At 35.9% G+C, this 27,781-nt stretch overlaps 3 protein-coding genes across 3 annotated transcripts; all 3 read left to right on the top strand.

The window, feature by feature from the left end:
• The first annotated feature begins 2,792 nt into the window (after window positions 1-2,792).
• LOC127935674 (cellular retinoic acid-binding protein 2-like) lies at window positions 2,793-5,705 on the top strand. Its single transcript, XM_052533764.1, has 4 exons — window positions 2,793-3,112; window positions 3,431-3,609; window positions 4,528-4,644; window positions 5,072-5,705. The coding sequence occupies exons 1-4, from the start codon at window positions 3,019-3,021 to the stop codon at window positions 5,120-5,122; spliced, it is 441 nt and encodes a 146-aa protein (XP_052389724.1). The 5' UTR covers window positions 2,793-3,018; the 3' UTR covers window positions 5,123-5,705.
• A 2,756-nt stretch (window positions 5,706-8,461) lies between these two features.
• LOC127935590 (secretory carrier-associated membrane protein 3-like) lies at window positions 8,462-15,339 on the top strand. Its single transcript, XM_052533597.1, has 9 exons — window positions 8,462-8,931; window positions 9,881-9,964; window positions 10,226-10,333; window positions 10,971-11,091; window positions 11,802-11,930; window positions 12,438-12,597; window positions 13,320-13,421; window positions 13,559-13,676; window positions 14,129-15,339. The coding sequence occupies exons 1-9, from the start codon at window positions 8,878-8,880 to the stop codon at window positions 14,276-14,278; spliced, it is 1,026 nt and encodes a 341-aa protein (XP_052389557.1). The 5' UTR covers window positions 8,462-8,877; the 3' UTR covers window positions 14,279-15,339.
• A 227-nt stretch (window positions 15,340-15,566) lies between these two features.
• On the top strand, window positions 15,567-22,075 carry LOC127935591 (E3 ubiquitin-protein ligase RNF115). The gene is made up of 9 exons (XM_052533599.1): window positions 15,567-15,778; window positions 16,714-16,772; window positions 16,892-16,970; window positions 18,594-18,826; window positions 19,025-19,093; window positions 19,334-19,406; window positions 19,579-19,672; window positions 20,337-20,452; window positions 21,255-22,075. Exons 1-9 carry the CDS (start codon window positions 15,692-15,694, stop codon window positions 21,384-21,386), a joined length of 942 nt encoding a protein of 313 aa, XP_052389559.1. The 5' UTR covers window positions 15,567-15,691; the 3' UTR covers window positions 21,387-22,075.
• The last annotated feature ends 5,706 nt before the right edge of the window (window positions 22,076-27,781 follow it).

Genomic DNA, 27,781 nt, shown 5'->3' with positions numbered 1-27,781 from the left:
AATAAAATGAAGTGAAGCAGAGAGAGCAAAGTGAGAGAAAGAGAGTGTGAGTTTGTAGAGGGTTTGGATAGAATGAATGGAACTGATTAAAGAAAATTTATAATAATGCCTCATAATTTATTAAGGTTGTACTGAGCCGTTGTCAAAATTCATGTGAATGAGACAAAAAAATAAATAAATTCAGATTCCAGGTTCTGAAGTGTTCTTCTGGTATATCTGTGTAAAATGAATAAAACTCAGTGTTGTCTTCTGTTAGCATTTTAAGATTAAGCTCTTTAGTTCCAGATTAACAGATAGTGAACATAAGAAGTGGATAACATTAATTTTACAGCACACCTGATATAGAATCAGATGCTTTTTCAGCCTCACAGATTTGCCTTGTAGAAAAGGGCAAATTTAATATAATCAAATATAAATATTAATTTAGATATTATTATTATAGTTGCCATTAATAGTGTTCATTGTCTGGTTGACTACGTCTTGTATTAACTTTTCAGAAAATTCCTGTCATATGCACATTAACTGACAGTCACCACTTATAAGCTACTACTAAATATTGAAGAAACTTAATTTTCTGTAAAGTTGCTTTGCAATGATTTGTATTATAAAAAGTGCTATACAAATAAACTTGAATTGAAATTGAATTATATGGGGTTTTTTACATTCTAAAAAAATTATTATACATTGTATTTTGTTATTTCATTAACTTTTTATATTTTTCTTTGCTATAGTTTACTTTTATAAATATTTCACTACTTTTATTTAATATGGTCTTAAAGGGTTAGTTCAGCCAAATATTAAAACTATGTCTGTCAGACACAGACGAGGACACAGAGGATTCAGTGATAAGGTAGTTTAATGTGAATCAGAGGTTTCAGACACAGGTGAATCTTGACACGTGGATAGAACGGTGACAACACAACTTCCCTTATGGTGAACGGTGATCCAGATGGTGCTCAGATGAAGACGATGGGGACAGGAAGACTGACGAGGATGAAGAGGGTTCAAGAGTTCAGGTAGGTTTAATAATGGCGTTCAGGCAAGTGAGGAGATCGGTGCAAGACCAGACGATGAGTGATGGTGACTGATGGCTTTATATGTGGTTCTGGTGATGATGCACAGGAGTTCAGAATTCGGGTGATTGGGGACGAGTGGGTGTGGCGTAAGTGTCCGATTCCGGGAGTGTAGAAGGTGTGGCTGTGACAATGTCATTATTAACTTACCTTAATTTCGAAAACCTCCGTTTATCTTTGGAACACAGTTTAAGATATTTTAGATTTAGTCCGAGAGCTCTCAGTCACTCCATTGAAGCTGTGTGTACGGTATACTGTCCATGTCCAGAAAGGTATAAGAAAAACATCATCAAAGTAGTCCATGTGACATCAGAGGGTCATTTAGAATTTTTTGAAGCATTGAAAATAAATTTTGGTCCAAAAATAGCAAAAACTACTACTTTATTCACCATTGTCTTCTCTTCCGTGTCTGTTGTGAGAGAGAGTTCAAAACAAAGCAGTTTGTGAAATCCGGTTCGCGAACAAATCATACAATGTAATCGGATCTTCTTGAACAAGTTCACCAAATCGAACTGAATCGTTTTAAAATGGTTTGCGTCTCCAATACTTATGAATCTACAAATTAATTAAATTAATTAAAACTTTTAGTTTTAATTAGAGTTCAAACAAACCAATATCCCGGAGTAATTCATGTACTCAAACAGTACACTGACTGAACTGCTGTGAAGAGAGAATTGAAGATGAACACAGTGCCGAGCCAGATAACGAACAACAGACTGACTTATTCTTGAGTCAAGAACCGTCACGCACGTCCAATTCGAGAACTGAGGAGCTGAGAAGCAGACCGACACACTGAACTGAACTGAAGTGATTCTTTTGGTGATTGATTCTGAACTGATTCTGTGTAATGACCGAAGGCTTGAATCAAGGGCAGTCATCGCCAATGATGCCATTATATCGAGTGCAAAAGAACCGGCGAACCGTTTTCTTCAACAGGTTTATTGAATCTAACTGTCGAGAGAAGTACTGGTGATCCGAAAACCGATGCAACCGGTTCTTGTCTCGTGAACGAGTCAGTCTATTGTTCGTTATCTGGCTCAGCTCGGTGTTCAATCTAAAATATTTTAAACTGTGTCCCAAAGATAAATGGAGGTCATACGGGTTTGGAACAACATGAGGGTAAGTTATTAATTACATAAATGTAATATTTGGCTGAACTAACCCTTTAAAGAGTGATTTAAATTTGTTTCGAAAAATAAAGTCCCTCAAAACATTAAAGGAGGTCTAAATGCAAATTCAAACCCAGAGTCTTGTTAGGACCCAGACACAGATCAGTCTAGAGCAGCTCTCAGCAAGAGACACAAGAGAGCCGAGATCTGAAGCTGTGATATGATTGACTGACTGAATACTAAGAGAGCTCATGATGAGCTCATGATGAGATGTCTTTGTTGGCATGTTTGTATGAGAGAAAGGGATCTGAGTATGTATTTTGCACCAATTTTAAGCAAAAGCTTAAAAAGTTTGACAGAATCTCCAAAAACATAATGGAATGCTTTCCGATTTAGTGTATGACTGATAACTAAATGTAACTAAAAGTAAAAAAAAGAAGAAGAAGAAGAAGAAGAAGAAGAAAAGAGTGAGAATCCCATGCATGATCCATGAATAAGGAGTCTGGACTTGTAGGAATCATGCTGCAAGTTGCTTTGGGTAAAAGTGTCTGTTAAATAAGAAATGCCCAGTGTTAGGATGCAGCTAAAGGAATCAGCCGTATAGACCCGATCGCTCAAGCCAAATGAGGAGGGTTTTGTTGAATATTTACTGGAAGCACATGGCGCGCGAACAGCGGCCGCCCAATGAAACGCGGAGCAGGTGAAGACGCTCCGGATTGGTCGAGAACTCAGTGCACACATTCTGATCTGAGAGAAAGAAAGACTGCTGGACACCGGCGGATGAGAGGAGGAGAGCGGTCCAAAACAACTGTCTGGAAGGAAAGATACGAAGAAACATGGAGTCTAACAAGAAGCGAACGTTTCCTGACTTTTCTGGATCATGGAAAATTACAAGTTCCGACAATTTCGAGGAACTTTTAAAAGCTATCGGTGAGTTTTCAGATAATTAATGTCTAAGATATTATCTTCAGATATCTAAGATAATTAAAAACTTATGTGACCTTTGTATTATTATTGTTTTATTATTATTATTACAATTAATAAGTTATTTTGATATTTTGTGATGCTTAAAAATGTCTTGGCAGTGTAAATTCCTTTAAATTGTAAAAAATAATAATAATAATCTAATTAAAGGAACAAAAAAGGAATTGTTTGCATAAGTAATTTAGTATACATATTTTGTATGATTACATCTTTACAAATAAATAAAATGCTATTTGTGTGTGTGTGTGTGTGTGTGTTCTGCAGGAATAAATGCCTTCCTACGCAAGATTGCAGTTGCAGCAGCTTCCAAACCAGCTGTTGAGATTACACAGCAGGGGGAACGTCTCTCCATTCAGACCTCCACGAGTGTACGGACCACTCATGTGTCCTTCACGGTGGGCAAGGCCTTCAACGAGACTACAGTGGATGGACGCCTATGCACAGTAATGTCACACTTATTCTCAGTACATCATATTTTTCTTATATCCTATTCATAAGATTCATACTATTAGAAAATATCAATGTATTAAAACTATTATTGTTTATATTTTCTAATAATAAAAATTATATGTTAAAGGGATAGGTCACCCAAAAATGAAAATTCTGTCATCATTTACTCACCCTCATGTCGTTCCAAACCTGTATGAGTTGCTTTCTTATGTTGCACATAAAAGAAGATGTTTTGAAGATTGCTGGTAATAAAACAGTTGGTGGTTCCCATTGACTTATATGGTATTTTATTCCTACTATGGAAGTCAATGGGAACCACCAACTGTTTGATTACCAGCAATCTTCCAAACATCTCCTTTTATGTTCAACATAAGAAAGCAGCTCATCCGGTTTTGGAACGACATGAGGGTGAGTAAATGGGAAGTCGTGGCCTAATGGTTAGAGAGTCGGATTCCCAATCGAAAGGTTGTGAGTTTGAGTCCCGGGCCGGCAGGAATTGTGGTTGGGGGGAGTGCATGTACAGTTCTCTCTCCACCTTCAATACCACGACTTAGGTGCCCTTGAGCAAGACATCGAACCCCCAACTACTCCCTGGGCGCCGCAGCATAAATGGCTGCCCACTGCTCCGGGTGCGTGCGTGCGTGCGTCTGCTTAAAAGCAGAGCACAAATTCTGAGTATGGGTCACCATACTTGGCTGAATGTCATTTCACTTTCACTTAATTGATGACAGAATTTCCATTTTTGGGAGAACTATCTATTTAATATCTTACTTTATTTCATGGGGAAGTTCACTTTTATCTATACACACAAACACAATGATGTATGTTTTCAACAAAATTTGAGACTCATTAAAGATATCTAAAATGTATATCTCTGCTTTCTTGGCCTTTTTTAACAATTTCTCATCAAGAGTTATCCAGAATGGGAGACGGACCGTAAAATCACTTGTGAGCAGATACTGCACTGTGGGGAGGGCCCTAAGACATCATGGACACGTGAACTGACCATTGATGGCAAGATGATTCTCGTAAGTGCACCACTTATTTTAAAAGTAATGCTAATATTTTTCATAAACTGAATTATTCCACTAGCATATGATATAGATTACTCAAAGCCGCTTACTCTAATGAGCTTCTTAAAAGCTCAACACCTTACAATAATAGATTGTTATTCACTCCTAACCATTAGTGTTCACATTATTATAGAAGTCACGCTGTTCCCATTTAGGCCACTTACAGTAAACAGGCTCCTCAATGTCAATGTTTTTTTTTGTTCTTAATTGATATTTTGTAACTTTTAGTAATTCAGTCTTGCATGCTTTGAAATGGGATTCTTTGAATTCAGAGAACAAGATCCAACATCTTTTGTTATGTTTAGGCCTGTCGGATAAGGATCTTAAATTGTTCAAGCAGTTTGATGGTGGTTTCTTAACAGCTCTGATGTTTATCTTCCAGACCATGAGAGTCGGAGATGTCGTCTGCACCCGTGTGTATGAACGAGACTGAAGGATCTTTAGATTTCAGTTAATCTGGTTTATCATTGAGCAAGCCTATTCCTTCCACATTTGACATGTGCCAGAGAAGGAGAGATGTTTGAAGGCTCAGAGGTGGTACTTGTAGAAAGATGGTAGCGAGTTTGCATTGTTCTTTTGGGTGCATTAACTGAGAAATGTAATAATTATTGGTGCTTGTGGATTTTATGTTGCAGTTTCATGCCACAATGGCTTATCAATCCAAAATGTTTTAGGCAATAAACCTTTAATTTATAAACTCCCAAAAATCTCATTATTCACTGTTTTCCTCTTGCCTGGATAGAAATGTATATGACACTGTCCTTGGTTTCACTTTTACACTTATTTTCTGACTCATTCCTTTTCTTCAGAGCGCTCATTGTATCTGTTGATTTCTGTCTGATCCAACAACACTATAAATGTAAATGTCATGAGTGTACATCAGTTGTTGAATTATTTCCTGGCAAAGAGTAATGGGAGAATGAGGAAGGGGTATGGAAAGAGTGAGCAAATGTTAGAAATCTTGTGCTTTATTCTGAATCTAGAGCACAGTAAATGATGCAAAAAGCTGCTGATGAAAAGCAGAGGTTGAAATAAAATCCATAAACCCTGTTTAACATGACATCAGGCATTGACTGTAATTTTGTGGTTTTCCTAAAGCAAGAATCACTGCAAGAATGATTGCAACCACTTACAACCACCCAAAGCACCCTAAAACCCACCTGGCATTCCCAGAGCAGCCACCAAGGACACCCTAACAACCACTTAGCTATGTCATAGAAACCAGAAACCCCCTACCTATGCAAACCACCAAGCAACCACCCAGATCTCTGTAACAACTATCTAGCAATCTAGTATTACTGTGCATGGGCGTCCATCCACTGTAGTCTCATTGAAGGACTCACCCACAGTGAAGGACACATGAGTGGTCCGCACACTATGGAGGTCTGAATGGAGAGACTTTCCTCCTGCTGTGTATTGCAATTGCAAAATTTCCTGTCCTTTCTTGTCTAACCATGTCCAGTCTGCACTGGAATGTTATAGAGTCTAAACAGGGGTCACACATTTCAATGCTTTGAAAGCAACTTGCAATGTCCTAGCAACTATAGCTACATAACCTCCTAACAACCATCTAGTAAAACTTCCAAAACTCCATAATGAATCCCCAAGCAAACACCTAGTAATGCCCTGGTAACCATACAGTTTTGTAGCTCTTTAATGTGACGTGACAGATCGCTGTAGTGCCTCAGTTCAAGAGATATGTGAACTGGTCGTATCTTACTCTTTACTAGTTATATAGTATGAAATAACCATGAATTAACATCTTTTTAACCATGGAAAGACATCAATACACAATTTTTCAAGTACAAGTCCACCGACTTTAATCTACTGTCCTGTCTGGTTTGTTTTTCAGAAAAAAATGGCAGATTGTCTGTAATGATTGGTCAGATCGCATTTCAGTTAAACTCCCAGCAAAGGGTCAATCCCTTACATCCATGCAGAACTCCCTAGTAAACACTTTAGCAATGCCCTAGCAACCACCCAGAACACCCTCACAAGCACCTAGCAATACCCTAGTACTGTGGGGGGGCAAGTTTTGCATAGCATTTTCTTCAGAAATTGCACATTTGCACTGAATTAACTTCCATTTGTTCCATCTGTCTGTCTAGGCTTCTTGACTCACTTTACAATTCCAAGTGAATGCCAAAATGCTTTGAGACACGGATTCACATCCACAGAAGTTACTGGCATTTTCACTGCATACCTCGCTAACAGGATTAATATTATAAGCACTCTAGAACAAGGTCATCAATTCTTCACCATGTATTTATCTCAGGCATTGTGCCGTTTAAGCCTATTGTGGTGGTTTGCATGAACTAAGGCCCAGACCCTGATTCATCCTCTTGTTTAATTTAAACCATAACGCTGAGAAACGGGCAAAACCCACTGAAGCTCCCTCCATCCCTGCTGGTTGCCTTGGCAATACACCAGTGTAGGGTTCATGTCAGCTCATTCCACAGGTGGTGATGTCATTGGGCCATGCATCGCTTGATTGGCTGAGGAATGTTGCGGGTTCCAAGGAAAGCAAAGGGAAGCATGGACACACCCACTTAGAGAAATGAAAAAGAGGTTTTAAAAGATGGTTTAGGAAATTAATAGTGACAAATCTTTGTCACTTTAGCATAACCTTATTTTATCTTTATGAATGGTTAATTAAAGGTCCCATTCCTGTTTACCATCGCACTGTCATGCTCACCAGTTAATGTATATTGCATTTGAAGTGGCTTGCACACCAAGATCAGAGCAGAAAATAAATGCAATCCAGGAACCATGCTGTTTTAAAGTCATTTTGTGGAGTGCAGTTTCTTGGTTTCCATTCAGTATGAATACATTTTATCCACATCTGGTCAATACTGAAGTCAAAGTGCTGCATTGACTGTTTTTTTTGGAACACTTAACATACTAGCAGCAGAAACTTTATCATTTACCAAAGAAAGCAACGTGAATGTCTGCAGTCAAAGAGGTCGAGAGGTTTCATATCTAAGAAAATGAAATTGGTCTTACAACAGAATGAATGAGCAGGAACAAGGGTGATTGTGTGTGCACGTGGACCGGGGGAGAAGAGGTATATTTTGTGTTTTGAGGTATCATATGACTGACTTTCTCAAGTATAGGTCACTCCTGTCACCCATTTGAACTCACGACTTAATAACTGCAAGCCTTCAGCAACTCTTGCCCAATCGATATTTTACAGAGGAAAGTTACGCTGTTTGCCTCGCGTAACTTTCAAGGCAACAGTGACGCCCAGTGGTTGAAACGGGAACAGAAACAGCTTATGAATTAGCTTATGAATTTACATTGTACCGATTAACCGAGACGGACGGACAGAACAGACAGATATTTTAGAAATGATAGGCCATGCTGTCGTTGAAATAATATTATACACTGAAATACAATTAATTTCATTTGTAAGGCGAAACATGCCCCACTACGTCACTCCTCACACATGCGCTGTTTCGCATAAATTCATCATGTGATATAATAGCGCTTTCTCATTGGCTCTTCCTCGTCATGTGACGTAACTATTTCCTTAAAGCGTCAGCGTCCGTGTTGCCATGTCCTCTAATTAATAAGCCATTTTGGGTGTTTTGTTCAGTGTAAGTAAAAGACTAGTTTATTTGTAGTTGTAATGTTAAGTATTAAAATTGTATTCCTGTAAATGGGAATTATTTCCAAAAATACATAATTCACCAGTTTACTCGTCCAATATGGAAAAAGGACCGCTTCTTTTAATTGTTATTAATTTATATTATATTTAGTTATTTGTGCCGTATTTAAAACCTGGCAACTCCCGTGTCATGTGATACTAACATATTTCCTGTGCTCTAGCGCTACACAACAACGCCGTCAGACTTGATATTGAAACAAAATCGTGTCGCTCGTCGGATCGTGCAAAGGAAGATAAATTATATTTAAAAAAAATACTACAGAAGAAGACCACAGACCACTGGAGAATAGGGACTAGTTTTGCTATTGATTTGAAGCGGACACCTGACGTTTCGTTGTGATGTTGGCTGGTTAGCTATAGCTAGTGTTAACCAGGCTTGTGTGATTTGTTTGTTTTAAATTGATTTATTATAAGCTAGTATTTACTAAACTGGATTGACTTCTGCCTGTAACTGTCCGCTACACAACACTGTTCTGGTGTTTACATATTGCCAAGGTTAAATCTGCCAAACCAGTACCAAAATGTCAAAATACACCACTTTTGCAGATGCAGCAGATGATCACAATCCATTTCAGGTAATATGACGTTAAAAATGTTGTAATATTTTAAACTGCTTATGGTGTTGTCTTTTGTGGCCTAATTTGAGTAGTTCTGGAGATGCTGTCATAAGACTTGACAGTCATCAAAGACCAGACCAGTCATATTAATTTACATTCATGTGTTCTTGTATGAATGATCCTTCCAGTCTTTGTCCTTGACATTCTGCTCTGAATTTGAGCTGCTAGTTATTGATGACTTGCTGCTGTTTGTATAGCTAAATTAAATAATCAATGAAATAATTAAATGAAATAATTCGAGGAAAATTATTATAATGAAACCGCATGTGTAAATAGATGTGTAAATAGACTATCAGTCAAAAGTTTGGACACACCTTGTTATCGTTTATTGTTACAATTTTCCACAATTTAAAGTATTAAGTCATCAACAGTGTAAAACTGTATTATTATATAGTGTCTAATTAAGGCTAAAAATATAATTTTTTTTATCATGAAGTTAGTTTTTTTTTACAGAAAATGTAAAACAAAGTCACAAAGGTGTAGGAATTATATAGTGGCCAAATAAGACAAAGTGAAGCCTGTGCATAGGTGCAGTTTATATTTGTCTTTTAAATCTAAATTTAAGTATAAGGACTTTAGGTCAGAAGGTTGTTAAGATCACGAGCACATAAATTCACCCATGTGTGTCTTAATCTTTGAGTGGCACTCTATTATTTTATTTTATTGCTGGTTAGTTACTTGCAGTTTATCAGAAGACTTAAATGTCTTAATTGTGTTTTATGTCTTAAGGTTAGTCCCCCTATAGCAGATAACGAGATTGCCTCAGAAACAATGATATTAGAGCAAGATATGTTTACAGTGCCAGTTCTTAGGGCGACCTTTTGTGGTATCAGCCCAGATATTTAATTATTATCTCTCTACCACCTGCTATATATGAAGTGAAAAGTTTGTTTTCTTGTGTCTGCAGGATCCTTCAGTGACTCAGCACAGCGGCAACACTGGCTATGCCACGCTGGATCTCTACAACCCATTCGACAACAACACAACAGCGGTAAATATGTCCATCCTGGCGATTGTCAATGTTGATTACGAAGCATTCAACTATTAATACATCAACTTGAGTTACCTCTGCTCTGCAAGAGAAAATTCTTATCAGATACTTTTGTCATTATGTCATGTTATTTATTTAAAGATGTCTGTTAATTTGTTGTATTATACCAGTCTTGCATCATTATGATGGGTTATTTTTGCTTAATTAGATTTTTATTTAAGATGATATTAATTGGTTTGCTTGTTGTTTTGGGTAATGAAGCCTCCACCTGCCTATGAAGCCACATCTCCTGCCGCACCTCCTGCCCAAACGCCTCCCAGCAGCACCACACCAACTGAGCCCAAGAACTATGGATCCTACGGAACAAAGGTGCTGTTTAGAACTAATTGAGCCATATTTGTTCGAGAGCGGTTATTGAGCAGTAAAGCCATTTTAACCTTTTAAAATTATTGCATGATGGTTTGTATAATTTCATCTTATTCATTACTTCATTCAGTATGTGGACAGCTTTAGAATTTTTCACAAAATGAATAGCATGATTAAACTGATTTGCATGGATAATCTTGAGATTACTGACTGATGTTTATTATTTTGTTTATGGGAATAAACTTTATAAAAATAAAGTGATAAAAATAAACATGCACTACCATTCAAGTATTAATTACTGATACCTTTGGGATTTCTGAAAGGTCACATGACGGGAAGACTGGAGTGATGACTGCTGAAAATTCAACTTTGCTTTACAGGAATAAATTCCAATATTAATATATATTATATTTTCCACTAATTAATAAATAAAAAATTAATACTGCCGTGGAATAGTTAGCACACTAAACAACTGAATTTCAACTTTAATTTTGCTCCCTGCTGAGTTGCAAACAGTTGATCATGAATATATCTCATCTATTTAATACTGTGCAAAAATGCTTCTTAATGTGGAAGTGACAAAAAACAGTTATGCATTTCATAAGTGTTAACTGTCTCTTTCGCTCTCTCTCTGTTGCAGTCTGCAGTGAATGCCACCACAGCAGATCTGTTGAGGAAGCAGGAGGAACTAGAAAGAAAAGCAAAAGAGCTGGAGAGAAGAGAGAGAGAGCTGAATGCACATGCACTTGGGTCTGGAGCCAGTGAGTGAAAGCTTGGGAAAAAATATCTTGATTTGTGTTTTAGCCAGGGGAATTAAATGTAAACGAAACATCTTGTACAGTGATAGCTGATAGTGTTGTCTTCAGTTTTGACCTGACAATGATCAACAACATCCTAACATTATCTTAGCGGGTGTTTGATGTGGAACCACCATTCACATTTTCAGAAAATGTACTTATCTAGATGCATTATTGGAAGAGCTTTGATTACAAATATTTCAGTACTCCCAGCTCCATTTGCACATTCTATCACATTCAAATCCACTTTTGGAGAAACAATTTCACACAATTCTGCAGATTTTCAACACCGAAAACATGGGACGTTGTTTTTTTTTAAGAATGGAATGCTTCAATTCAGTCAAGATCAGCAGAACATACAAAGCAGAACACATTTAAATAACAAAAAAAAATTCTGCATGGAAGAGAGCAAAGTAGAGTAGGAATAGAAAATTATTTTATGTAAAAGAAGTGACATAAAACAAGTGCATTTTAAGAACTGAAGTGATTATTTAGATGCACTTCTAAAATTGTTGCTCAGGGACAAAGAAACAGCACGTCTAAAAAGATGACAGTGATGGATGGATGGTATTATCAAAGGAGTACGATTTAGACCTTGGCGGTAATGAACAAGACATTAATGGAGTGTGATTGATGAATGGGGATATGAAGCTCTTTCTGTCCTTCTCCCTCAGCTCGTCAGAATAATTGGCCCCCATTGCCCTCCTTCTGCCCAGTGGGACCGTGTTTCTATCAGGACATTAACGTGGAGATTAGTCAAAGTTTCCAGCGCACTGTCACCACCATGTACTACTACTGGATGTGTAAGTTTGCTCGGTTTAGTGCGTCTTTTGCGGCGTGTGGATGGGTCTGGTTTGTATCGGTCCTCCAATTTTCAGTAAATACTTCAATTATGAATTTATCATGCATGCTTTCATTAGTTAAACAGAAATTGGTAGTCTTCTTTGTAGTGATTGACCAGTATACTGGCCAGACTGATTAATCAACCGTTATTTGCCCATTTGCAGCAGAAATTCTCAAAAGCCTCTTCAATGGACAAGTTTAGAAAAACTGTTTTAGTAAATATTGGGTAAAATAGAAACGTGGTAGATCACCCAAAAGTTGTTATATTAACACACTCGTAACTTTTCATTAATTCACCCTTTTGTGTGTTTGTAAGATTCCTTTGACTAGAACTTTAAAAATTACACTCAAAGTTTTTATGCAAGTATAACCTTTAATGCTATATTGGCTTTCTAGTCTGGAGTTTTTCTTTATACTTCTCTTTCTCTCTCTTTTTACCCACTTCTCTCGTCTTTTTTTCCTTGTAGTCACAGCATGCACTTTGCTCTTTAATCTCATCTCCTGTTTGGCTATGTTCTGTGCGGACCCCATCAATGGAGTTGGTTTTGGTCTTGCCATACTCTGGTTTCTCCTCTTCACCCCCTGCTCCTTTGTTTGTTGGTACAGGCCTGTGTACAAAGCCTTCAGGTATGTGCCACTTTGGTCTCTCGTTGAGGGTGGGATGCTTTTGTCTTTTGTTCTTTTTTTCCTTTTTTCCTTTTTTTAGCTGTAGCAAACCCATTTCAGCAATACTCACATATTAAGTGCACCCAAATCCCACAAAATTTAAAATCTGATGAAAAGTGACTCTCCCTCAGACCATCTGAGATGTAGATGAGTTTGTTTGTTCGTCAGAACAGATTTGGAGAAATTTACCATTGTATTTAGCATCACTCGCTCACAAATGGATCCTCTGCAGTGAATGGGTGCCATCAGAATGTGAGTCCAAACAGCTGATAAAAACATCACAATAATCCACAAGTAACCTACATCACTCCAGTCAAGCAATTAATACCAGGATCCATTGGTGATCGAGTGATGCTAAATTTCTCGAAATATGTTAGAGAAACAAACTCAATTGCATCTTGGGTGGCCTGAGAGTGAGCACATTTTTTAAACAAAATTGTATGTTTGCGTGAACTATTAATTTAAAGGCATTAAGTGACATTATTTCTGCTAATAACTGAATAAACTCAGAACTTGGTATTAAACTTTGGGATAAGTCTTGTTCTGTAGATTTGAATAATTCTTGAAATTATGCAGATTTCAGACAATTTTCGTCTGCTCTATGACTAAATGATTGGGAAATAAACATGAAAATGTATAATAGTTTGTTATACCATTATGATAAAATTTCCATTTCTCAACAGGAGTGACAGTTCCTTCAACTTCTTTGCATTTTTCTTTGTCTTCTTCGCTCAACTGGTGCTTTATGTTATCATGACTATTGGTATCCCTGGCTGGGGCTTCAGGTGAGCATGACAAAACATTTGTGCAGATTTGGTTATCAACCTCTTGATTGTCTTTAATTGTCATTTCATTCTTACTAATTTGTCCACTTGCTTGTAACTCTGTACATTTCTCTCTTTCTCTTCCATTTGTGTCTCAGTGGGTGGATCGTGAGTTTAGCCGCTCTAAGCAAGAGCAAGGCGGTGGGTGTGATCATGATGATAAATGCTGCGCTCTTCACCGCTCAGGCAGCCTTGGGAGTGATGTTACTCAAGAGGGTAAATCACATCACCAATAACAGCATCCATTGACAGTCAAATCAGGGATATAATCTTAAGTATAAATTGAAACCATACAAAATGTTTATCTTAATAATGTAATTGTTGGATATAGTGATTTGTGGGGCTGTGGGTCATGACATTCATCATGCTCTTTAGTACTTTTTATTCTGAAATAATGCAATTTTATATATATATATATATATATATATATATATATATATATATATATATATATATATAATGTATGTATGTATGTATGTATGTATATGTATTATTATTATTATTATTTTTTATTTTTTATTTTTTCAAATAAATACAGCCCTGGAGAGAATAAGAGACTTAACAACTCCATTCCCAAACTTTTGAACAATAACATATTAGAATTTTGATTCATTGTATTGATCTGATGAATGATGATTTTTTAATTTTTTTGCGTCTTTTCCCATCAGGTTCATTCTATGTACAGGCAGACTGGAGCGAGCTTTGAGAAGGCCCAGGCTGAGTTTGCTACTGGTGTGCTTTCCAATCAGGCAGTGCGCCAGGCTGCCACCAATGCCACCGTTTCAGCCGCACAGGGCGCCTTCACTGCACCCCGGTAGAGAGACATGAATGACAGAAAAAAAAAAAAGTGTTGAGGAACGTATTTGCTTACACAGCTTAAAGACAAAGTGACTTCTTCTAGCATTCCTAGACATGGCCAAGTTGGAAACCAACGCACTTACCCTAGACCCATCTTGTATGCATGTCAAGATGTAGTAAAACACCATTGGATTTCTGTTTGTATTTTTTGGTCTTGCTGAGCATTAGGCCATTAGTTCGGACATGCAAAAAGGATCTAGGTGTTGGTTGATTTCAAGTTATGGGTTATATATGCTGTCTGTGAGGATCTATGATCAACTAATACAATGGTCTTTCTGTTTATCATGCTAGAAAAAGTCACTGTATTTCGTTAAGACCGTAAAAATACCTAATACCACAGGTTTTGGCTTACAATTCTTGTCTCTCTTCAAGAGACAAGCTTTGCAGATTCAACAAAGACGTGTCACATTCTGCCTTTGGTTTTCCCTTGACTTCCTTCTTTGTGTGTAAATAGCAGTACGTGGCAAGGAAAGGGATCATTTCATTGCTCTAGAATTGAGGTTACTACTTAGAACCTGTGAAGTTTAATTTGCCAAAAGTTTTTCTTAAGCAAAAGAGAAATCCCATATCATGTTTTAGAGATTCATCACTAGGGTTATTAGTCTGTTAGTGGAAGGATTTCATTATTTATGAAAAAGCATGTTTTGACGCAGCTTAAACTACTGTATGTACCTCTTTGCAGTTATACACGACTAATGTTTTATTTTCATGAGTTGAGGAAGGTGATTTGTGCTTTGGAATACATAATCATCCTTCATACCTTGATATAAAACTCACAATTTCTTATCCAAATGAACAAAACTAAAACAGGATTGGTGCAGTTATCATTGGTCAACCTATTTGTGTTGCTTTTGTGATTGTAACTTTTTTTTTCGTCATTTCAATCTAACGTTTTGTCTTAACACTATAGTATTAACCTAAATGAAGGTATTTGTTGTTTTAACGTTATTGTATTGCTGCTGTATGTTCTAGTAACTGTTTCTGCTATTTGTTTTATTAAAGGTCGTGAATATGCATCTTATACTTTGCCTTTTGCACTCACTATATATTAAACCAATAAAGGTTTAGTATAGCCTATACTATATGTTTAATATTTTATTTATTTTTCTATATATATTGTTATTTTGTTGTTGTTGTTATACAATTACCTTAAACGTCGTTTGTTTTAAAATCTTAATGAATAGTAAGCCTTTCATATGAAACAGTAGAGAACATTTTGCTCGGTATTTCTTCAAGACATGTATGAAAATACTTCAATGTTTCTCAAGAAAGTATTCTAAATAGTACGACGTTTTAAACGTTCGAAATGACGCGTCTCCTTGACAACCGACGCTCCTTTCCAAATGTGCAACGTCATAGTTGAGTGAGTGAAGATGGCGGAGGCCGCTGCTGCTACTGCTGCTCCTCGACACCGGTTCTTCTGTCACTGCTGCAGAGGTGAAATCGACCCCAAGCTGCCTGTAAGTACACAGAAGCACTTCATTAACAAGCGTTTGTGCGTTTTGCGTGCTTACCCTGTGATACGCTTCAACGCACCTCAAGTGTTCCTTCTTACAGCTATAACTTAACAGTAGAAGTACTAACTTACAGAACTGCATTTATTTCTTATAACGTTAGATGTAGTGTTTGTTTGAGTTGACGCGCATTGGTACAGAAATATGGAGATGTGGTTCACGAAACTAAACATTATAAGGAGTGTGCGACAAATGTCATCATGGTTGCGAGGAATTAAGTAACCAAGTTTGGGAGTTACACTGATGCCAAATTTAGCACAGCCAGCCTCGACAGTCTGCAACCCTGGTCAAGTAGAAACACAAGCATGCGTGCATTGATTGACAGGTGTGTAGGTCCTGGACAGGTTGTCTGACACAGAGGCGCATGTATTATAATAACAAACAAATATATATATGAATTGAATCCTCCAAACTAAAATACCAATACCATGTTTTTTGTAATTTCTATTTGGTAAACATGTAAGTCACATGGAATACGGGCACTCAAGGGTTAAACTGTATTCTCAGGACAAAGATATTTTTAGATAAATGTCAGGTTGGTGCAAGTTGTCACGTGTTTTAAAGCAGCATGGTATTATGTGTTTTGTGTGTGTGTGTGTTGTCACACAAATTTTACATGTTAAATGATTTTATTTTTAATGGACAATAACAATGGAAATGCTAAATAGCATTAGGCAGTCAAGATAGTAAAATAAATATACAAACCTTCAGAATTACTCACTGCAGTTAAACTAGTGACAACTATGAAAACTATCCCTGGTATATTATTTATATATAATCTTACATGAAATTTTTACTTATATTTTTTGCAACCTATATAACTTTACAGATAAACATGTTTTACTTATGATGTCCTTAATAGTGTGCATGTGTTTGAACAGGAATATGTTTGTCCCAGATGTGACTCTGGTTTTATTGAAGAGATGTCAGAGAACTCAAGGTGAGTTTTGCTTTTATGTCAGTAACTAATGAGATTGTAATATTTTTCTTTACTGTAATTCCATAGATCTCTGGTTACTCAACTATTTTGTTACATTGAGTAAAACAATGCTTCATTAGTTTTCTTCAGAGTCGTGATGGTGCTGGTGCTGGGGCTGCCGCTGTAGGCGATGATGACATGGCCTCACAGTTTGCAGAGGTATAATACTTTTAATATAATACCTACTGTCTTCCAATAACTGTTTATTTGAGCATAATATATCATTAACTATAACTAAGACTATTTAAAAAAAAATGGAAATTAAATGAAAATATAACTATTGGATGAAAAACAAACTAAACAAAAATAGAAATGTTGCCTTGCCAAAGTAATATAAAGTGGAAATTAATAAAAAAGCAAAAAACTATGACTAAAATTAAAAAAAAATATATATAGTAATATTTAATAAAGGTAAATTCATAAAAATTGCAAAAGCACATAACAGAATTACTGAAAAAAAATAAGTAAAATAAAATATAATTCAAAATATTAATAAAAACTTGTTATTAATAAAAATAAGAATAATTACAAAATTAAAGATCATTGGATTTTTTTTCTTTAAATCAAATGTAAATTCATGTCCCAGTCACATTTTCTAGGTTAAATAAACATTACCTACAATATCAGAAAGCGAGAGAGAGAGAGAAAATTCTATTCTTTTTAAAAAAAATTTTAAGTGTTATCAATGTTCTATTTATTAAAGCCAAGTATGAATCTCATGAAGTTAGTGTTTTTAAAGGGTTAGTTCACCCAAAAATGAAAATTGGCCCATAAAATAACTCATAAATAAATGATAAATAATAAATCTTCGGTGTACATGGCTTTCTTCTTTTAGACGAGTCCAGTCGGAGTTATATAAAAAGTTGTCTTTGATCTTTCAAGTTGTTTCATGGCACTCGGCGGGTGTTGCAGTGCTTCAGTCTAAAAGAAGTTAAATAAAAATCGCCCATCCATAATAAAAAGTGTCTCACACAGCCCCAGGGGGTGAACAAAGGTCTCCTGCAGCGAATTGATGCGTTTTTGTAAGAAAAAAAAATCCATATTCAAAACGTAATAATCATGTTAATTTAGCCCCAACAGTAGTAAAAAGAAGCAGTTCTGGGGGAATGACGTATGAGGTCAGCGTTGTGCATGTGCCGGTGAGTCTCGCGAAAACCAACGTTTGTTAACAGGAGCAAAGTAAGCAAAGTTTCCTTACTTTAGCAATGGAAAACCAGTTTCCTCTTGGCTTATATCGAAATATCGAAATCCTCCGACATTCTTCTTTACAAATCCTCATTTTGTATTTCTAATTCGTGACCATTGTTTGGTTTTGATCTTTCCCCTGCGCTTCCGCGTGTCAATTCTGAGCGGCGCATGCACAGAGCTGACCTCATACGTCATTCCCCTGGAACTGCTTCTTTTTACTACTGTTGGGGCTAGATTAAAGTGATTATTACGTTTTAAATATGGTTATTTTTCTTAGAAAAATGTATCGATTCGCTACAGGAGGACTTTGTTCATCTCCCGGAGCCATGTGAGATGCTTTTTATTTCACTTCTTTTGGACTGAATCACTGCAACATCCACTGAGTGCCATGAAACAGCTTGAACGATCAAAAGGCATTTTTAATATAACTCCAACTGGATTTGTCTGAAAGAAAAAAGTCATATACACATAGGATGACTTGAGGATGAGTAATTTATGGGCTAATTTTCATTTCTGGGTGAACTAACCCTTTAAGCGGGGATCAGTCATGGTTTTGTTTCTCTATGAGCCTTTTGTATTTTCCTTCACCATTAGCTGTGGCAGCTGCTTTTCATGGAACATTCAGCCCTCCTCTCCGACCCCACCGTCACAGACGCGCTCCGCAGCCGCTCAGGGGTTGAAGCAGCAGTTGGTGATCCTGCCCCTGGGACAGCGGGACCCGTAGCGTCTGTGGAGACTTTGTCAGACTGCACAGAGCCTGTCCTTCCCCCTCAACAAAACAGCCAGCAGCGTAACTCTAGACTGGATCAGGGACAGGCTGTGGAGGGGTGTGTAATGCCACTTGTTACAGCTGCTGTCTACTAAGAGTTCTAAAAGACGGAATATGTGTCGATCAATATTTAAAGTTTTACATTCAGTATTAACATGGTTTATATATATATATATATATATATATATATATATATATATATATAGAAGGTATGAGAAATTACATACTATACTCTTTTTTTTTTTTTTCCTTTAAGGATGGTCCAGCAGTTCCTTTCTGGTCTGTTTTCCAATTCTGACAGTGCAGGTTCCCAAACCTCCTCATGGTATGTTCATGTATATTCTGTGAAGTATAATATGTTTCTGAGACAACACTCAATCATTCAAACATATTTAGAGCTTGGCTGAGCTTAAACAGTATTTGTATCAACCCATCACCTCTGCTGTTTGACAGGAATCTTGTTCCTGGACCAACAAAAGATATTCAGTGTCCTGCAAATGTACTTATTTGTATATGACATTATCTACAGATCCATCCAGTGACTTATCAATCACCTATTCCTCAGGTCTAGCATGCTGCACTCTAACCCTGGAGATTATGCTTGGGGACAAGGAGGTTTAGATGCGGTCATCACACAGGTGAGTCACACTGTCATCTGATGATATGACTCAAGTCATCAAGCATTTTGCCTCTTGGGACTTAAATTGTCCCCGGGCTGGAGTCAAGCAGATTCTAGATTTTTCTTGTGAAAACTAAACCATTAGAAATATCCTGCTCATCAGCTGTTGCAGATTTAGTTTTTTCTTCCAGTTGCTTGGTCAGTCTGAAAACACCGGCCCCCCTCCTGCCGGGAAGGAGATGATCTCATCTCTCCCCATCGTTAGCATCTCCACAGAACAAGCTGGTAAATTCCCATAATCCTCTGAGTCACCATGCACACTTTATTTGAAGTGCTATAAATGAAAACAGGGCTGGTCACACATATCTGGTCACCTCCAGAAAGCTTTTTTTTGCTTTTCCTGACAAATATTGTACTGAATATGATAAATTCAAGAGGGTGAACTGGAAACATGATGAATATGTATAATTCTGAGAGCAGAGCATTGTATATACGCCATATTTATACCAAACGTTTCCAAAGACTCACATTCTTCCCCTCATGTTATTGCTGAGCTGCAGATCTGCTTGTTCACTGAGCTGAAAGTTTTTCACTCAAAAACAAAAAACATTTACCGAACTAATGTTGTTCCAAACCTGTATGGCTTTAATTGTTCTGTGGCACATAAATGAATAAAACCTAAAGAATGTTGGTAAGCAAATGGTTTCAGTTTCCAATGACTTCCATTATACGAAAATACAATAGAAGCCAATGGGAGCCAAAATATCTTCTTTTGTGTTCAGCAGAAGAAAGAAAGTCTTTTGAGTTTGCATCGACATGAGATTGAGTAAATGATGACAGAATTAAAATTTTCGGATGAACTATCCCTTTGACTTTCAACTTTCCATTTCACAGTAGATAGCACTTGACAGTGTCTCTCTCCATGTATTCTTCTACATCTCTCTAACAGCATGCCGGCTGGAATGCCCTGTGTGTAGAGAGGAGTACACTGAAGGGGAATCTGTCCGACAGCTGCCCTGTCTGCACTACTTTCACAGCAACTGTATCGTGCCCTGGCTACAACTGGTATGAGTCTCATAAAATGACCTTAGTGCTGGATCATTTGTCATCAAACCAATGTTTGTTAACAAAAATAAAACCCTCGGGAATTTCCAGTGGGTTTTTAAAATGTCAGTTTTAAATGTCGATTTATGAGCACACCAAACTTTGTGGTTAACATTACTTGAGCAGAAGTCATACCGCAAACATTAACTTTTGAGGTGGCAGGTTTGAAATGTGCTGAGATGTACATGATATTTGAAAATGATATGTCATGTACAACTAAATTATGTGCTAAAAAAAAAACCTACACTAGTATTCGGAAGTCTTGAGGTTGGTAAGATTTTTTGAAAAGTCTCTTGAACTCACCAAGGCTGCATCAGTAAAAAAACTCATACTGTGAAATATTATTACAATAAAAAATAACTGTTTTCTTCAATGTTTTAAAATTTTAATTTATTCCTGTTATAGCAAAGCTGAATTTTCAGCATCATTACTCCGGTCTTCATTGACTTCTGAAGGATCATGTGACATTTCTAATATACTGATTTGGTGTTCAAGAAACATTTCTTATGAATATTAATCTTAAAAACTTAATTGTGCTGCTTAATATTTTAGTTTTTTAGATTCTGTGTTGAATAGAGAGTTTAAAAGAACAGCTTTTATTTAAAAAAAATTTTTTAGTAACATTATAAATGTTTTTACCACCATTTTTTATCAACTTAAATGCTAAGTCATTGCTAAATAAGTGTTAATTTCTTTAAAAAACAAAAAGACAATTACTGTTCTGTCCTCATTTTGTGCTGGTTTTTTTTTTTTTTGTTAATAGCACGACACCTGCCCTGTCTGCCGGAAAAGTCTGGATGGTGAAGACTGGAGTTTCCAGCCACAGACTGGACCTTCAGGGGCAATTCCATCACCGATGAACGTAGAGGAACGTAGCACCTCTGAGACTCTTTAGCCTCCTTTTAATACCTCACAATGAAGTGAGCACACAGTTCACTTTCCTTTACCTGTCAACAGATGACATCTGCACTGCACATGCTTTCACTCTTTTGAAGGCACCATAGAAACGCAAAGATTTAGATACCTGCTCAAGTTTTGCACTGTAAAACGTTTCATCTGTTGTTCTGTACGTGTTTTGGGTTGATAGTTTGACATTGCTATGTGTTGCTATTTTGAAGATTTGTGGGTTTTTGTGGATGGATAGAAAAATAATCGTATTTATTGTATTCACAAGTTTTGAAGATGTTTTAGAACTATCCTTGATGATCCTCTTGGTGCATTTGTCTTTATTCTCAGGGTTCCTCGACTGCTCCAAATTTTGATATGGGTTGTGAGACAGTCCCACTTATAAGAGGTCACTTCAGAATATGGCCTTTGAACATTTTAAGTGTCATTTGGAATTTTATACCACACTGGTAAAGGTAAAATGTTTACAAGAGAGAAATAAAAACAATTTTAAAATAAATAACTAGGAAAACTTAACTTTACATATAAGCTAACCTTCTACATATTGCACTCTCACATTAATAAAAGACTATTTTTGTTTTTCTGGCATCAGAGTGTATGAACTATTTAGGGTTTTTTAACTTTTGATGTTAATATCTAGAATGCAGGGTGGTTGATGGCAATATAATGCCAATATATTTTAACTAATTCAACCTAATGAAGAAAAACGAGACAAAACTGTAATCTAGAATCTAGATAAATTTTTGACATAAAATTTAATAATTTAAAAATTGCCATATATGGCTTGTGGGCTTAAAGAAGTTACATTATGATTAATTAACAATTCATACATTTTTTTTACTTTTTAGAAATAAATTAATACTTTTATTCAGCAAGGTTGCATTAAATTGATCAAAAGTGACAGTAAAGAAATTTGTGATGTTACAAAAGATTTATATTTCAAATAAATGCTGTTCTTTGGAACTTTTTATGTGTGTTCATTAAAGAATCCTGAAGAAACTAATCATTTTATTAAATGATTATGAAACTAATCATTTTATTTTCCCTAAAATAAAAAGCAACACAACCATTTTTTTTTTCTTTTTAACATTTCTATTCATAAGAAATGTTTCTTTGGCACAAAATCAGCATATTAGAATGATTTTCTAAGGATCATGTGATACCGAAGAATGGAGTAATGATGCTGAAAATTCAGCTTTGCCATCACAATAATAAATAACTTTTTTATTTTGTGTATTTTTCAGTGTACATTGTACAAGTTATAATGTGAAATTGGCGTATTGTGAGACAAATTTGCATTTACAAATGGATAAAAATCACATATTGACAATTGTCATTACATTAGACTATTTTGTGTGATAAGGATGCTTATGAATCCCCAGTTTCCTAATTTGTATCATTAATGTGGGACACATCACCATCTCATGGGTTAGTCAGATTATTTATCATCTCATTTGCATTGTAAAAACCTAAAGAATTAGTTATGAAACAGTTTCACTATATAAACCATGAAGTTTTAATTTCTGTTTCATCAAGGTAGTGGTTTCTGCATTACTGGAAGTAAATGAGTCATGTTTCTATTAATGTTTTTTTTATGAAGCAATACCCCCACAATGATAATTTCTTGTTATATTAAGACACTATGGACTTGTGTAAATGCAAGATTTAATAGCCACCTAGATCAATGTAAAAATAATAATAATAATAATAACGATATGGATATTGCACAATGGTGTATTTCACAATCCGACCTCCTACAAAGCTTGATCCAAACGTTCAGTGGGATTTTATGTGGACAAAATAAAAGGTGAAATAAAATGGAGGTTTAAAGGAAAACACAACGCCTTTTGCAGGAGTTAAAATTAGTTGGTTGTGTGACTTGAATTTGTCAACTAGAAAGATCCGTTCAGTAGCACTTTTTTGCAGTTTAAACATTTATGCCAGTAGGTGGCGTCAAGTGTTGAGTGTATGTTTGTGAATCACTGACTCCTACTCAACGATTTGTAAAAAAAAAACCCAAAAAAAACAGTCTTACTATTATTTATTAAATATCTAGTTCATACTTTTGTTTATTATATGTACGCGCTGATGTTGTCTGCCACCTTAATGCTTCGAAATCAGAATAGCTACACTCAAATTTAAAGGGATACTCCACCCTGAAATGAAAATTTTGTCATTAATCACTTACTTTCATGTCATTCCAAACCCATAAACAAAATTTAAGATATTTGCGATGAAAACCGGGAGGCTTTGTGACTGTCCCATTGACTGCCAAGTAAATTGCACTGTCAAGGTCAGACATTATCAGAATAGTCCATCTGCCATCAATGGTTCAATCTGATTTTTATGTAGCGATGAGAATACTTTTTGTAAGCAAAGAAAATAAAAATAATGACTTTATTCAACAAGTCATCTCCTCGATGTCTCTAGCACCATTTTGGAGAACATCCGCTAAACGCAAGCAGTGTACGCTCTTACGGTGTTAGCTGCGCTTCAACTCTAGGCTTGCGGAGTTGGAGAAAGAGCAGACTACCCTTTCGCCACCATCAGTAACTGTAGATTTTTAATTGGGATAAGCTGTTTCCATTCAAAGTTGCCTATTTTTCTTATGCACAAAATTTGAGTATTGCATAATATTTGCATATTAAGCACTGTTTCCATCTAAACGTCAAATAAAATCACTCTTCACTCAAAATCAAGTCACTTCTTGATAAGCTGGCACTAAATATCACCAAGAAAATTAGGATAAGCCTCCGGATATAATAATTTTCCTATATAATAACTTGCAGCTCATAGCGAAGAGCTGTTTGGGAAAGCAGTCATGTAAGGCAGTTCTGGGAGACAATTACATAGAAATATTTTGGTGACAGACTTTTCTCTGGAATTTAAGCACGATCATAAAATTTCAGATGCTGTGCATTGGTCCACTGGTTAGTCAGGTTCTGTCATCCCATAGCTCAGTCACATGACTTTTTATGAGCATGGAGGATTTTATTTTGTAAATGTGTTTCCATCGTTGTTTACGCAAATTTTTTATTAATGGATAAACTGCTTACCCAACACAATTGTGCACATATGTTTTTTATGCGCAATTTCAGAATTTCTGCGCATCTTGGTGTTCCCATCCAGTTTTTTATGCAATATTCCAAAATGTGCATAAAAAAAGGGGGATGGAAAAATAGCTATTGATAGGGACCACAGACAACAGACCAGCGGTAACAGGAACCAACTGGCAACATGATGGCAGCATAATTAAGAAATGTATAAAAAATTTATGTGTAAAAAGTATGAGGTGTGATTTGTGAACTTTTTGCTAATTGCTAGAGGAGAACTAATATGATCACCAGCTGTCCGGCCAAAATCTCTGGCCAAAGCGTCTGGATAATAATGTATGTCTGAATAATGTAGGCCAACGTGTGAATAAGAAAAGCACATTGATAATCTTTTGGCTTTATCCTATTTTTCCCCAAGGAAGGCTTTAGGTGGTAATGAAGGAAACATTTACATCCGTCTCCCTACGACTGTGATCATAAAGGCCTCAGTAGATATCATAACACACAAACACTAGGCTACTAGCCTATGAACTACAGCCTTATTTAAATAGGTAACATTTGACGAATACATCACATATTATATGAACACAAGACATTATATGTTATCCTACAAAGCGTGATCAAAATTCACCAATATAGATTAAGTATTTAATTTTGATGGGTACCGGCACATGTTGGGATAGAGGGAAAAAAGAAAGCTGATCAAATAGCCAAGAAGGCATTAAAACAAACCGATGTAGACATAAACATATCACTTAATAAAGCAAAAATGAAAGGAATAATCAGAAGGCCTATGATTAGGAAATGGCAAAAGATCTGGGATAGAGACATAAAGGGTTGGCATCTATACAACATTCAAAAACAAGATGGAAATGGATAAAAAACTTTTTAATTAGGAAGGAGGACACAATAATATATAGACTCTGTATTGGTCACACAGCTCATAAGCAATCATTATTTATTATTGGTAAACATGAATCAGGTAATTTCAATAATTGAGGTATACCAGTGACCGTGGAACATATCCTATTATATTGTGAAGCATATGAAAGTGAAAGAATTTGATTAATAGAAGAATTAATTTTGTTAAATATTAAAGCAGTTTCTAGATCTTCTGACAAAAAACTTTCTCTGCCTCTCTAGGCAGTTGTCTCTCAGTTCTGCAAAAATACATGCAAAAAACAGGCTACAAATAAATTAGACAATCAGAAGTTTGTGCTACAGTTTACTGGACACAGAATAGTTACATTTCCCTTATTTGAAGTACTGCTTACTGTATACTGTATGTGTAAGCAGTATAAAACAGTTAATAATTCCTTCAGCTCTCTCTCCAGTGCTAGGATGCATTTTTAAAGTAGTCACCTGTGATCCTGTTTATACTATCCCGAGATTGTGACTGGTGTGTCATCAGTTTTTCTACTGAATGCTTACTGATGGATAAATGTGTGCTATTTGAGTTCACACGGTTACACATGAGTTATTCATATTATGTGTTTGTGTTTTATGAATGAAAACATGGGAAAACCTTTGTAAAATGATGCCATTTTTGTGTTTACTCATAGGTCATTACTTACATTATGAATTAATCTTTAATGCAGTATAATTTTACTCGTCATATATTCGTCAACATTCTGAGGTGCTACAAAAAAGATTAGAAGAAAATACATGATGCTACATGTTACAACATACTGTTTTTCTTTATTTTTGCTCAAAACAAAACAAACAAAACCATTTATAGCACTTTATACATTTCACAAAATCACACATAGAAGTGACAAAAGTTATTGCAGATGAAACGGCGCATGTGTCATGTATCACAATGAAAGTGTTGCGCTTCTTATCTCACGTTATTGGTCACTGCTTCAACATGACTGGCTTATTCGTAAGCAAAGTAGATGCGCAAATTGTATTTTTTTTTAAAGAGAAATATATTTCAATACAAAAGAACAAAACACAAAAAAATTACATTGTCTTAAAAACCGTTCTATAATACAAGATGCCTTCAAAACTTTTTTATTAGAGGAGACTTTCTGAAGTTATGACAATAATAAATGTAGATCAGAAGCTAATATTTGCTGCTGGGTTGAAATTTAAGGTATCTAGCTTTGTGGATGTGCTATTTACCCATCAAATAAAGTTTAAAGGTACAGGTTGTAGGACCTGCCACTAGAGGGTGCACTACCAAAACAATAACAATCTCGTGGTTTGATGAAGCTAAGGAGGAGCGTGGAATGATGGGATTTGTTGTCTTCTACCTAACCGCTGACGGCCATCAATCAGACGGTTTGATAAATCATGTATTTAACGCGAGTTCAACCATTTGAGTGAGTAGATTACATTCAAAATCAATGCAAAGATGCAATCAGACTATGGATCAGACGTGCGGGTCTAGAGACGCGATGCCCCACGTTTGATGTGTATGCCCCATAATACTAATCTTTTTGATCGTTATCATAGCAAACGTTTTCTGTAAAGATATGAATCTAAACAACTCACCTGTCGAGTAAAACACAAGCAAGATCGGCATCTCTTTCTAGTTGAAGTTTGTCGCAAAGCTACTTCCGCATATGTCCACGACACTGTTGTCATGTGGTTTTTACGTCAGTAAAGGCGGTAACAAAGGGTAACAAACGTCATTGACAGGCAACTGCACTGCCCCGTGTCACTGTTTAGAATGGGAATTTTCTCATGATTTACAAGTAGTTGAAAACATTAGAGATATTGTTAGTGATAATATAATGATATAACACTAGCCTAGTGGTTTTTGGATATTTTACTGCAAATATCTTACAAATCGTACCTTTAAGACATCATCCAAAAGTGTGGGGTAAATACTATTAAAAAGAAAAAAAAAACTGGGTTATTATTAAACTGATCAAATGTGACAGTAAAAGACGGTAAAATGTAAAAAAAAAATATTATTATTTCAGATATATGGAGTTTTTTAATCCTTCTATTCTTAAAAGTATCCTGAAGAAATGTTTCATGGTTTTCACAAAATTGTTAAGCAGTAAAACATTTTTATTGATATTAAAAACACTGATAATGCAAACCTTTATTAATAATCGAGCAACAATAATACAAAATAATAATAGATAAATGTGCACCACCTTGTGTAAATCTACCTTTGCCATCACAGGAATATATTGTAATAGGTCACAATATTGTAAGTTTAAGACATAATCCAAGTCCTAATTGTCACTTTTGGATAGTAGTGCATAACTAAGAAATTGCTTCCTAAAAAATATGAAAGTAGCAAAAATTTTTATTAATGTTGCAAAACTCTACAAGATTGTTTTTGAAATATCAGAATGGAAAAGAACCTTACTAA

Source organism: Carassius gibelio, chromosome A19 (genome assembly GCF_023724105.1).
Source record: "Carassius gibelio isolate Cgi1373 ecotype wild population from Czech Republic chromosome A19, carGib1.2-hapl.c, whole genome shotgun sequence".
Classification (NCBI taxonomy): Eukaryota; Metazoa; Chordata; class Actinopteri; order Cypriniformes; family Cyprinidae; genus Carassius; species Carassius gibelio.
This window is presented reverse-complemented; position numbering and strand designations above follow the sequence as displayed.